Here is a 13,666-nt window from a genome sequence, read left to right as displayed (position 1 = left end):
GAGGTTGTTATGTGTATGTCCAAGTGTCATTTGCCAATACACCCCTGCTGTCTGCTTTGGTCATGTGATGTTATTCCCCCTCACCCCCAACTCCCAACCATGCCCCTGAGGGTGGCGGGGCAGCAGCATACCAAAGAGATGTGCTGCAGAATTCCAGAGGCTGCCTGGGCCAGTTAGACATGAGGCAGCTGACCCAGGTCTTGAAGGAGTCCACAGTGGCTAGAAAAAAAGAGGGTCAGCTGATGCTGGAGTGAAGAAGTCTGGGCAAGTCACAGAGACCTGATTGGAAGCTACAGCAGAGAGGTTGGAATCAAGGAATGGAGATGTCTTCAGTGGACACTTGGTACCAGCTCTGAGAGCCCTGACTCCTGTTTCCTGCCATGATGTGGGTCAGATGTATGTATTCTTTATCACATCAGAAGGACAGTGCCAGTGTGTCATTTCTTGTGAGCATCCTAATAAAGAAATATATTCATATTCCAAAAAAAAAAAAAAAAAAGAACTGTGAGAAATCAATGTGTGTAGTCTAAGGCTCCCAGTCTCTGTGATATGCTGTTATGGCAGCCTGAGCAGAACAAGACACGAGTCTTCCTTCCCGAAAGGAGCGTGTGAATCTTCACCCCATTCTGAGTGATGCCTGGGCTAACCACAAACAGGAGAGTTTAGCAGATGTCATCCCCATGAGTCAGGATTTCCAAGCATGCCTGGTGGTCCTTGAATCCCCCTTCCTTCTCCACACTCCAGCCTCCTTTATCCTGGAGTCAGCTCTCCCTGGGAGGAGTGGTCATGCTTTGCAAGGCTGTTCTTACCTGCCTGCTTGTCATAAAAAAAAAAAAAAAAAAGCAATAAAGGTCTTACTTAGCCTACTGCCTGGGTTGAAGAAAACACTGGTGACCTGGTGTCTAAAAGTGTCTAAAAGTATTGCCTCTGGGATGGGTAGATCACTGTCTCTATCGGCTTGGGGAATCTCCATCTGCATCTCCATCTCCATCTGCAAAATGGGCGCAGTGTAGATCGCAGTCTTTTGGTAGCAAACATTACTTTGCAAACAAACCACAACAACCTCCCCACCCCCACCCGCGCCGCCCAATTCTGAATGACCCTTGTTTTCAAAATGTGCGGACTGGAGGAACGGATCTGGAACCTAAAGAAGTATTATCAACCAGGGAAATTAAATAAGCGACAAGGTGAGGTAAGGATGGGAGAAGGGAGAAGCAAAGAAGCCTCAGCTCTGCTCGGAAAAGCTGCGGCTCCAGGAGTAGCCAGGTAAACCCCGCGTACCCACTGTACCGCGAGTCTTTGCTGGGACCCCCGAGACCCTGGTGGGACGCTGGGAAAGGAGGAGGAGGAACAAGGGCGGGGAGAGCGGGTGAACTCTAAGGCTTGGGGCGGAGCTCTAGGGGAGGATCTACAGAAGCGCGAGGGGCGGGGCTGTGGCTTGGGGGCGGGATCAAGGGCGGGACATCTCTGAGTTCCACGGCTGCGCGCGCCACGTCTCCCTTAGCAAGTGTGTAGGGGAGAGTCAGAGGGAGGGAAAAACCGAACGGGGCGGGAACTACCTCTTCTCGCGAGAGTTGGCGACGGCAGCGGCGGTGGCAGCGGCGTGTCCCTGAGAGTAACGTGGGGGCGGGGAGGAGAGGCGGCGGCAGCGTCCGAGCTACGCCACACAGGGCAGGGGTGCTGGGTGCTGGAGCGCAGAGCGGGGTCGTGGCGGCGGTGGTGAGACGAGAGAGGCGGAGGGGGGGGTGCCATGGCGGGACAGCAGTTCCAGTACGATGACAGCGGGAACACCTTCTTCTACTTCCTCACCTCATTCGTGGGGCTCATCGTGATCCCGGCCACATACTACCTCTGGCCCCGAGATCAGAATGCCGGTGAGTCTTGCCGGCAGCTGCCCGCGGACCCGCGCAGGCCCCGCCGGCCCCTCTGGGCCGCGCCGCCCCCGCCCAGCCCAGCCCAGCCCAGCCCCCAGCGTCGGGGTGATCATCCAGCCCGGCCGAGCCTAGCGTCCAGGCGTCCGCCGCTGGCGGGGCCCGGCTCGGCGGTGTTTCCCTCGGTTCCTCTCGGAGCTCCTCTCCATCCCCCGTTTCATTGTCTTTTTCAGGAGTTTCGCTTCGCTCCCTCTCACCCATTGTTCTGGGCGCTCCTTGCAGCCTCCTCCTGCCTCTTTGTCTCCTCTGCCTCTGATTTTATTGGTTATTTTTCTATATGGAGGGAGCAGGATGGGATGGGGAGGATGGGAACTGGGAGGTGAGAGAAGAGTTGGCAAAGGAGGAAGCCGAATGTGCAGGCACAACTCTGAGCCCCTTAGCCAGGGTCCTCTTCCCTCACACCCCTGTTTCCCTCTTGCAGCTGTCGTTACAGATGTTTTGGGCACCGTCTGAGCTGGGTGGCATGCTTTGGACTCCCAACTGAGCTCACCAGTCGCCCCTCCCCCCGTCCCTTTCCCCTGTTGCTTTTTCATTTGTTCACTAACACTGTGGGGTTGGAAGCAATGCAGTTATCCCCCTTAGCAACAATAGGCTGTTCTCTATTTCCTTTTCTTTGGAGTTTCCTGTTCATGGCGGAAAAAGTGCAAGTATGAAGGATTAAGTCTAGTAGGTAGTTGTTAGGTAGCTGGTCCATTCGCTTTTAGTTCTAAATCTTTTTCACATTTAACACGTGGGATTAGAACACAAAATAATATAGATTCTTTTCGAGGCATTTTATGTTGCACTGTACTAAGATATATGACAAGTGATAATCTTAAAGCTGATGGAACTGCCAGGCCCTAATAGGTTATTTAACAGTAACTAGTAGGTTTTGAGTATTAACATTTAGGGAAAGGAGGTATGCTAACTTGATTAAACGTCTTCTTTGAAGTTGGGTGTGATGGAAGTCTAGGTTGTCCAGGTTATATATTCTGTTTGGGGGAGATTGTTAACAGTGAAGCATTGAATCAGCTCAGAACTTGTTATGCTTTAAGACTGACTCAAATGCCCTGTTAAATTCTTGAGTTGCATAATGGAATTAAATTGAGTTTAGGATAAATAACAAAGGATTCCATTTTTTAGTACATTCTATAGTTTAAATATCCATTAGGCGCAGAAATCTGCCCAAAGTTACCAGTTTTCTTATTCAGTGGATAGTTTATGAAAATTGGATTTTGGACTCTTGTGCCTTCTTTTCCTAAGTGTATTTAAATTTAAATGGGTTCTTTGGACAGTGGTTATATAAATGATTAAGTCTTAATATTGTAACGGTTTCCCTTATCTGCAAAACCTAGGCCATTCTCATAATTTTATTTTGAATTAAAAATGCACTTTTCAGTATAGTAGTTTATTTTCACTTAACCCTTTGTGTGTGCATCTGGTTGTGTCGAAGACAAGGGTATTGGGAGAGTAGGTAGGTTTGGTTAGAATGTGTTACGAGAAGCTGCTGGTTTCAGAAATTAGTCATTTTAATCTACACTGGATTTCTGAAATTTGAAAGTCCTATTTTTATGGTGGGTTTTATTTATGAAATTATGAAATTTGCCTGATAACTTACAGGCAAGTTATACTTGAGCTCCTTCAGCATATAGTTGGTCTTTGGAAAAGTGGTAGGGAATTAATAGTGACTATAAGTTATGGCCTTCAAATGTCACTTTATTTAATCCTCTTAAAACACATTGAAGTAGGTACTATTACTATTATCTCTATCCTTATGTGAAGAAACTGGAGTTTAGAGAGCTTAAGTAACTTTCTTCTTCGTGGGGGAGCTCAGTCTGCTTAGCTTCAAAGTCCTCTGTTGTCTCCATATTGCTAGATAGAAAGGTGTTGATTTGCCCCTACTTTACCTCTGGCTCTCTGCTTCGGGCTTGCCTTAGTAAATGTGCATGTGTTGATGCATTTGTTTGGTTTTGCTCACAACTGCCCTGTGAAGATTGAGGTGGACACTTACTTACAAGCTATTCTAATCATCATGAAAATTGGTGGACACCACTTGGACTATTTTTGTGTATCTACCATAATTGAGTTGTTTCTTTAGGATTACAGTGCTATTAAAAGGATGTTTTTATCATAATGACTTTTTTTCTGAAGTTCAGTTTGCAATGTCTTGAATATCAAAGAGAAATCTTAGAATTAATAGGTTCACCCAAAGCTCTGAAAAAGGTTTTTTTTTTTTTTTCAGATGTTTGCAGCAAAATAATTTGGTGACTTGTATCAACAGGAGGCTACTTAAAATCTTGATTCTTCTCACTTAGAAAATAGTCATTAATATGGCATATTAATTTGGAATATTAATTTGTTTGATTATTGCTGCTGTTTTAGACCCTCGAGGGCTTGTAAAGGTAGAGACACTGTACTGTCTTTCTGAAATCTTAACAATTCTGAAATACATATTTCCTCAAGGGTTTTGAAAAAAGGATATGGACCTGTAGTAATATTTTTGATTAACACAACAGGATATTTTAATACTTGATTTTGAAGCTTATTTTATTTCATTTTCCTGTGAAACTATAAGTAACCAAATACAAAAAAGTTGGCATAGGAGTTTGAATTTCAGAGTTCTTATGGCAATCTTGACTTTTCCGAGATACTCTCTGTAGGAAAGCATGAAAAGGTTTTCTTTGCCAGTAAGTATACATTTTTAAAGTCCAGTGTAAGTAATCTTTGTTTAGTTTTTTAAAAAGATGATACATGTGGGTCTTTTAGTTTCAAGGTTTAGTTGTTTCAGTGTTGCTCTTCTGGGATTATTGGGCTCTTGAGTCCATGAGCATGGCACCATTTCACAGATGGTAAAATCTAGGGTTTGAGAAATAGAAGTAGCTTGGTCATTGGCATATTTGATATGTTAATTGAAGTTACTCTGTTATCCGGAACACTAATGGAATCCTTTTGCCTCGATCTTTGTCTAATCTGGGCTAAGTGCACACAATTAATACCCCTTTTAGTAGTTGAGGGGTCCTATTTATCTTACTCTCCTGGTTGTTTGCAAATTGGCTGAATAAGTTGAATACTTTTTCAGACCATTATGGACAAAAGCTCTGGATGAAGTAATAACAGAGGGTTTAGATTTCCTTAAAACAGTGGTTCTCAACCCTGGCTCCACATTAGAATCACTTGGGGAGCTTTTAAAAACACTTTTACCCACCCCCAGATATTCTGATTTAATTGGTCTGGAGTGGGTGCTGTGTATTGGTTTTTTAAAAGGTCCCTATGTGATTGTAAATTGTAGCTAGCAAAGGGGAGAACTCCCTTGGTAGTGGTCTTTTGCCGGAGTTGTCATTTTGGGCGATGGTGTATTTTTATATGTGCTCTTTGCTAAAAAACAAAAATCACTAATGCCTTAGCCTTTTTGTTTTACATAGTTAAGCACTTATTGTAGAACAGTGCTGTAAAGTTCCTGTAGTTGAAAGCTGAATATATATGTTAAAACAACGTTAATAATATAGGTTTACAATGGTATTTGACAAGAGAAAACTGCTTGTAATTACTAGAATTTCAAATAATCAAGAACATGCCTTTATTTGTCCCATAGGTGAAGAAGGCTTATTGATCCTTTGAATTGAGATAAATTATATCATTACCTTTTCCAAGTTTTTGTTTTTTTAACTCCTTGACCGTATTTTTTTTAAACTTATTTGACCTTACCCCTTATCTTTTTCAAAACTGCCTGGTTTTGAAACCTGTCTGGATCTGCTGCTTTACTAACAGTGTGATCTTAGGCAAGTTATTTAACTTCTATGTTTTTAGTTTACTCATCTATAAAATAGAGACAGTGAGTTTTTTGTTTTACAGAATTAAAATGAGGATTAAACAAATAGATATACTGTACTCAGGTTTTTTCCCCATGGTTTGAAAGGATTAATGAAACTTAAAAAAAAGTTACATTTCTTTATTCTTTGCTTGCCCCCTCTCAAGCAGTGTACAAGTGATTCAGCTTTCTGACAGGAATGTGAGTAGGAGTCCACTTTTAGTGCTTACTAGTGTAGTAAGAAAACTCTGAATTTGGAAAGTTAGAAGTTTTGGTTTTAAGTTCCAGCCCAGTCCCTATTTTGTTATTTCTGAACTCAGTCTCATTTTCTAGGTACAATAATAATAATATGCCCCATAAGAAGTGATGAGAAGCAAAGCAATAAATGCATATAAACATGCTTGCAAAACCAACACAGTGTAGAAATTCCTTCATTTAGTAGATATTTATAGGGCATTAACTCTGTGCTAGATGCTGCTTCTAGGTGATGGATCAGATCTTTTCAGCGCATATAACATTTTTCTTAATAAGTTGTATATACACAGTGCAGAAAAGCACACACACACAAAAACAGAATAAACATTGCTTGTAATCCCATCACCCAGAGGTAATGAAACATTTTGGTGTATGTACCTCTCTTTTTTTCATCCTGTGGGGATGACTTTAAACATGGTCCTTCCTCTTGGTGGGGAAGGTCCTACACCCGCCTCCAGCTTGAGACAGATAATAGTGATTGTCCTCATCTCAGCTCTGCTGCTGACCATTTGAATATTTGCTAGCCCCAAGGTGGGTATGCTGAAAGCACTCACAATAGCACTTTGAGCTAGACTCAGGTATTATCCCAGTTTTACTAATGAGAAAACTAACTCCTAGAGAAGGAAGCCAACTTACCTAAAGCCATATAGCCTCTGGTTGGAAGATTGGGTGTTGGATCCAAACCTGTTTTAATGCTAGAGTTTTTCTTGTTAGCCGTTACTCTTTTTTTTTTTTTTTTTTAAGATTTTATTTATTTATTTGACAGAGAGAGACACAGCGAGAGAGGGAACACAAGCAGGGGGAGTGGGAAAGGGAGAAGCAGGCTTCCCGCCGAGCAGGGAGCCCGATGCGGGGCTCAGTCCCAGGACCCTGAGATCATGACCTGAGCCGAAGGCAGACGCTTAACGACTGAGCCACCCAGGCACCCCATTAGCCGTTACTCTTATACTGCCTTCTGTAATTAATATAGCACATTATAGTAAGTATTAAAATGGTAAGTGGAAAGTGCTGTGGGAGCACAGAAGAAGGAATGAATAATTCTGTTTGGGGATTTGGGTGTTTCACGCAGAGAAGGTGATTTGAGATAGGTCATAAAGGGTAAGTGGGGACGTGTATTCCTTATGTAGGAGAAAGTATATGCAAAAGCATGGAGATGTTCAATAAATGGTAAAAATTTAATGTGCCCTTAAGAGTAAATCAGCCATTTTAAGGAAGCTTATACTTTGTTTTGTAAGTTATTGGGTAAACAGTGGAAGTTTCTAAGTAGTTAATGACATGGTCAGTTTTGCCATTTTAGGAAGCTTATATTTTATCTTGTAAGATATTGGGTAGACAGTAGAGTTTTTAAAGTAGGGTAATGACTTGGTTAGTTTTGCTTTTGTGGAGCATTGTGTGGAGAATGATTTGGCAGAAGAGGGTGGAAGGTGGTGGTTGCTGGGTAGGGAAAAACTAGATGGAGGAGGAGTCCATTTCAGAGGCTTATTAGTCCATTGAAATGTAGGGGAATGGGCAGATTAGAAAGAGAATTCTAAGACAGCTTGGACTATTTATATGGAATATAGAAGTACCTTGGAGGGAATGAGAGAGTGGAGTGCAGATTTTGAATTTTCACTTATTTCTGTCTTTGCTTTTTTCTCCCTCTCTTAAAAGCTGTTTGGTGTTTGGCCCAATAATAACCTACTTTTATCAGTTTGGGGATTGAGTGCAGGGAAAAAGATGGGGATGATCATTTTTATTTAAAATGAAATATTGGCCTTATTTATTGATTTATCTAGGTTTCTAATTACAGTAGAGTTGATTATCTCAAGCTCTTGTTGAGTGGATTTTAACAGAAAAAAACTGGCTAATATCAGCTTTGTGTTCACAGGAGAATATTTTATGAATGTTCATACTTTATTTAGAGCATATATTCTTCCTAAGACTTTAGATCTTTATTTTATTTTATTTTATTTTATTTTTTTTAAGATTTTTTTTATGTATTTGAGACAGAGAGAATGAGAGAGAGAGAGCACATGAGAGGGGGGAGGGTCAGAGGCAGAAGCAGGCTCCCTGCCGAGCAGGGAGCCCAATGCGGGACTCCATCCAGGGACTCCAGGATCATGACCTGAGCCGAAGGCAGTCGCTTAACCAGCTGAGCCACCCAGGCGCCCCTTAAGACTTTAGATCTTGGAGGGATACTAGAGATCTGAGAAGTTTGAGTCATTTTATTTATTTATTTTAAGGTTATTTTTTTATTTGAGAGAGCAAGAGAGAGTATGAGCGGGGGTGGGGGTCGGGGTGTGGGAGAGGGAGACGCGAGGGGCTCCATCCCAGAACCCTGGGATCATGACTTGAGGGGAAGGCAGATGCTTAACCAACTGAGCCACCCAGGTGCCCCAGTTTGAGTCATTTTAAAATAAAGTCATTCCCCTCTGTGTTCTATCCTGACAGAAAGGGGTATCAGACATGTACTGTATATGCACTTAAGTCCTACACAGTAGAGGGGACCAGCAGGCACGTTGGCAATATGAATTATGGTACAACATTTAGGCTTTGTAGATATGGTGACAAACAATGGATTAGTAAATGCATTGCGTACAATTGTTTTTATTTAAAGGTCATTTTGCATACTTGCTTGATCTTGGAAGAACCTGAAAAACAAAGATAGGCTTATTTTCATTTTCTCAGATATTTGTTCCCTTAGTCATACTTTTTATTTAGACATAGAGGAGGTCACAACAAATATATCTATATTGTAATTGGACTTCATTTTAAAGAATGTTTCCTATTATCAGACTGTCTACACCATCTCACCATCACATTGTTTCTTTGAAAAGTGTTATTGGTTATTCATTATCTTAAGAAGGTGTTTCTTACATTTTGAGAATTGTGTTTGTGTCAGTATGGATGGAAGGGATTTTCTCATGTAGATTCCAGATTTTTTTGGCTTTAGGTTTTTTGCTTGTTTAGTTAAATCTAGTAGTTATTGATTGAGCCTTCACTGTTTGCCTATACTGGGAAGGCAGAAGATAAGAATATGAATGCATTGTATATCTTGTTTACAAGGTTTTATTTTGATAGCGTTTGCAATCCAGGTAGGGTGGGAGGATTAGGATTAGACAAATACATGAATTATTATATCCAGAGCACAACAAAGGAAATGTAAGAAAAGTGAAAACAAGTGCTGTGGAAGTTAGCTAGATTAAGTATTTACATCTGGTTGGGAATGATAGTGGGGATCCAGAGGTATTTTGACTAAACTCTTAAAGGATAAGAAAGATTTAATGGGTAGAATGGTGGGGTTGGTAGTGCAAAGAAATCACATGAGGGAGGCACCTGGCTGGCTCAGTTGGTTCAGAGTTCATGAGTGTGAAGCCCCATGTTGGGTGTAGAGATTACTTAAAAATAAAATCTTAAATAAAAAAAAATCACATGAGGAAAAGTATAGAGGCTGGAAAGCATGGAATGTATTCAAAGTACAGATCAGTTGAAGCAGAATTCATTCAGGGAATAAGTGAGAAAAGGTCGGAAAAGTTGATTTAAGTCATATGGTGGAGAATCTTATATGCCTAGCTGAAGAGTTTATGTGTGATTTGGTTGACGGTATGTCATTTTTGGACATTTTAGAATGTATTTTTACAGTTGTGGTGTATTGAATTAATGTAATAACATCTCATAGAATGAGAAAGAACAGAGATTAAGAAGCAGACAGGAGATAATGAGGGCCTGAACAGTGGTCGTGGCAATAGGAAGATAAGTGACATACTTGAGATGTTACTGAGGTGGAATCTTTCTTTCTTTCTTTGTTTTTTTAATTATGTTGGTAAAGTATATATAATGTAAAATTTATAGTTTTAGCCATTTTATTTTTTTTATTTTTATTATTTTTAAAGATTTTGTTTATTTGACAGAGAGAGATAGTGAGAGCAGGAACACAAGCAGGGGGAGTGGGAGAGGGAGAAGCAGGCTTCCCGCCGAGCAGGGACCCCGATGCGGGGCTCCATCCCAGGACCCTGGGATCATGACCTGAGCCAAAGGCAGACGCTTAATGACTGAGCCACCCAGGCGCCCTAGTTTTAGCCATTTTAAATGAACAATTCCATAACATTAATTACATTTACAGTGTTGTGCAGCCATCACTGCTGTTTACATTTTTCATCACCCCAAACTCTACCTGTTGAGCAGTAACTCCCCATTCTTTCTTTCCTCCAGCCCCTGAAAAACTCTTAATTTATTCTTTGTCTCTATAAATTTGCCTATTCTAGGTATCTCATGTAGGTGAAATCATACAATATTTGTCCTTTTGTGTCTAGCTTATTTCATTTAGCATAATGTTTTCAGGATTCATCCATGTTGTAGCCTGTATCAGGACCTCATTCCTTTTTAGGGCTGAATAATATTCCATTGTATGGATATACCACATTTTTATTCACCTGTTGATGAACACTTGGGTTGTTTCCCCTCTTCGTCTATTGTGAATAATGTTGTAGTGAACATTGCCATACAGGTATCTAAGTACTTATTTTCAGTTCTTTTGGGTATATTCCTAGGAGTGGAATTGCCAGGTCATATGGCAATTCTATGTTTAGCTTTTTGAGGAACTGCCGAACTGTTTGCCATAGTAGCTGCACCATTTACATTTCTACCAGCAGCAGACATGGGTTCCAATTTCTGCATATACTCTTCAACACTTATTTTTCTTTTTTAAAAAACTATAGCCATTGTAATAGATGTGATGAAGTGGTATTTCACTATGGTTTTGATTTGCATTTCCCTAGTGGCTAATGATGTTGAGCATCAGTTCATTTGTCTGTTGGCCATTTGTGTATGTTCTTTGGAGAAATGTCCATTCAAATCCTTTGCCCATTTTTAAATTGAGTTGTTAATTTTTTTTTTGTTTACTTGAAGGTGTTCTTCATATATTCTGGATATGAATCCCTTATTAAATACATGGCTTGAAAATATTTTCTTCCATTCTGTAGATTGTCCTTTCACTTACTTGATTATGTCCTTTGATGCACCAGAGTTTTTAATTTTGATGAAGTCCAATTTATTTTATCTTTTATTGCTTGTGTTTTTGTTGTCATATCTAAGAATCCATTGCAAATCCAAGGTTGTGAAAATTTATCCCTATATTTTTTTTTTGTAAGAGAATTACGGTTTAGGTGTTGAGTTGTGTAAGTTCTTTATATTTTGGATATTAACCCCTTGTTGGATATATCATTTGCAGATGTCTTCTCCCATTTAGTAGGTTGCATTTCCTTTTTGTTGGTTTTCTTTGCTGTGCAAAAGCTTTTTATTTTGGTGTAGTCCCAATAGTTTATTTTCACTTTTATTTTCCTTGTCCTATATCTATTCTTCCTTTGTACCATTTGTAACTGTAGGCAAGTTACTTAACTTCTATGAGCCTCAGTTTTTTAAGTATAATACGTACATATATATCCCCAGGATTATTAGAACATCTTAATGAGAAAATTCATGCATTTAACAAATATTTATTAGGCATGTACTATTTGCCAGGCATTGTGTTAGGCAGTGGAATGTGGGGTAAACAATGTAGGTGGGATCTCTCTTCTCTTGAAGCTTACCTCCTAGTGTGGGGGAGATGATTGATATACTACATGTAAACAGTAAAATATTAGATAGTGATAGATACTGTATAGAGAAGTAGGATATTCAGAGAAAGTCTTCTTGGGAATGTTCCTTCAAGCCGAGTGACATAAGGAAGCCAGTCATTCAGAGATCTGAATTGGGTGGGAAAGGCCTGTTACTGATTGGATGAACAGTTGTGTGTGTACAAGAGCCTTTAAGCCAAAAACAAGTTGGTCATAGTCCATGAACAGAGAAGACCAGAGTGGCAGGAGTTTGCCAGGTGAGGAGAATAATCTGGGATAAAGTCAGAGAGGGAGCTGGGGTGCAGAGCATGTTTGTAAGCCAGGGTAAGAAGCTTGGATTTTAAGTTCAATGGGAAGCTATTGAAGGTTTTTAAGCAGAGAAGTGACAAGATCTTGACTTAATATTCTCCTATTTCTTAATGAGATGAAAATAGTTTTTGGCCACCTTGCTTATTTATCCTTTTACAGATGATGTCTTTTCTACTTAAAGTGTTTAATTAAAAAATTTTAGCTGCGGGCGCCTGGGTGGCTCAGTTGGTTAAGCGACTGCCTTCGGCTCAGGTCATGATCCTGGAGTCCCTGGATCGAGTCCCGCTTCGGGCTACCTGCTCGGCAGGGAGTCTGCTTCTCCCTCTGACCCTCCCCTCTCTCCTGTGCTCTCTCTCATTCTCTCTCTCTCAAATAAATAAATAAAATCTTTAAAAAAAAATTTTTTTTTAGCTGCATATTTAAAAAATCACATACTATAAAATATCATACGGATGGGCCCGGGTCATAATGGTTCAACTTATGATATTTGGACTGTAAAGTGTGAAATTGATACACATTCAGTGGAAACTGTGCTTCGAATTTTGAATTTTGGTCTTTTTCTGGGCTGGCAATACGTGGTACAGTACTCTCATGATGCTGGGCAGCAGTGAACCACAGCTCCCAGTCAGCTATGTGATCATGGGCGTAAACGACTGACACACTTACAACCATTCCATACTATGTGCCCATTCTGTTTTTTACTTTCAGTACAGCATTTAATAAGTTACCTAGGTTTCCTTCTCGTGTGTAGGTGGCAGATGAACCCAAGTTTCTGAAACCTTCCAATTTAGATAATCTGTGATTGTGTGCACTGGTGGTGGTGAGTAGTGTTTAGTCAGTCCTCTGTCCATCCCAAATCCAAATGGTTCTGACCTCACCTTGAGAATGACACATTTTGGCTACCTATTCAGATTCAAGTTAAGATCATAACAGAAGCTTTAGTTTCTCTTAGTGTATTTTGAGATTAGGATGATTTAGGTGAGCTATAGTTTTGGAGGTCTAGAGCAGTGAGTCTCAATTTTTCACTAACAAGTTATCATTCTCATGCCTCTTCTCTTTTGCAGCATTCTGGGAACCAAACCGCACTATTATAGTAAAATGTGTTTTCCTATTTTTTAAAATTAATAAAACGAAATTGTCCCAACAGTGAGTGAGCCAGTATCATCATGGTGAGGTGATATAGTCTCAACTAGCTGCAGAAGGACTTTGGGTAGCTAGAAAACTAATGTATAATGTCTTTTAGACTTTTTGGATTATTGAATATAACCTTTTAACTCTTGGTACTATTTTCTTGGACCCCCGAGGGATTTAGGTATAGTTTTAGTAGTCACTGAATTTTGGAAAGAGAAGTGTGGTACTTTTTTCTTTTAAGTAAATTATGTTCTCTCTATATCATTTAGCCTTGTTAATTTAAGTAATCTATATTATAAGGCATTCCAAAATTTGTTTCTCAGTGATTTTTATAATTTTCACAATATCAGAATATATATTGATATATTTATGTGAACTGAAAAATGAAGTCATACTTTTTTTTTTGACCAAGTTTGATTTGTCTAATTGATTTAATTAAAATGAGGGCTGCCTTTGCCAATTTGGTTATGTAGGATATGTTTTCTATAAATTGAATGATCAAGGTAATCTGCAGCTTCCAAGTTTTAACAAAATATACTTAAATTAGAAGATAAAGCTATTTTGTCTGATGTGTCAGATTGGCAAAAATAAGTTTTGGTATTTATGGGATATTTATAAGCTTATAAGTGACAGCATAGCAGATCTTTTACTCTCATTTT

The 13,666-nt window shown here is 39.9% G+C and overlaps 1 protein-coding gene across 2 annotated transcripts in view; it reads left to right on the top strand.

The window, feature by feature from the left end:
* Positions 1–1,638: 1,638 nt before the first annotated feature.
* Positions 1,639–13,666, top strand: part of SEC63 (SEC63 homolog, protein translocation regulator) — a 72,371-nt gene continuing 60,343 nt past the window's right edge. Inside the window, exon 1 of one of the 2 annotated variants that reach the window (XM_034991741.1) lies at positions 1,639–1,874. In XM_034991741.1, coding sequence (XP_034847632.1) covers positions 1,751–1,874 — 124 coding nt within the window. In that variant the 5' untranslated portion in view covers positions 1,639–1,750. The remainder of the gene's footprint in view (positions 1,875–13,666) is intronic. The other variant, XM_034991742.1, reaches the window with a different exon arrangement.

Source organism: Mirounga leonina, unplaced genomic scaffold (genome assembly GCF_011800145.1).
Source record: "Mirounga leonina isolate KUSES-001 unplaced genomic scaffold, KU_Mleo_1.0 Mir_53, whole genome shotgun sequence".
In the NCBI taxonomy this organism is placed as follows: Eukaryota; Metazoa; Chordata; class Mammalia; order Carnivora; family Phocidae; genus Mirounga; species Mirounga leonina.
Note: the sequence above shows the minus strand (reverse complement) of the source record. Positions and strands in the feature narration are given on the sequence as shown.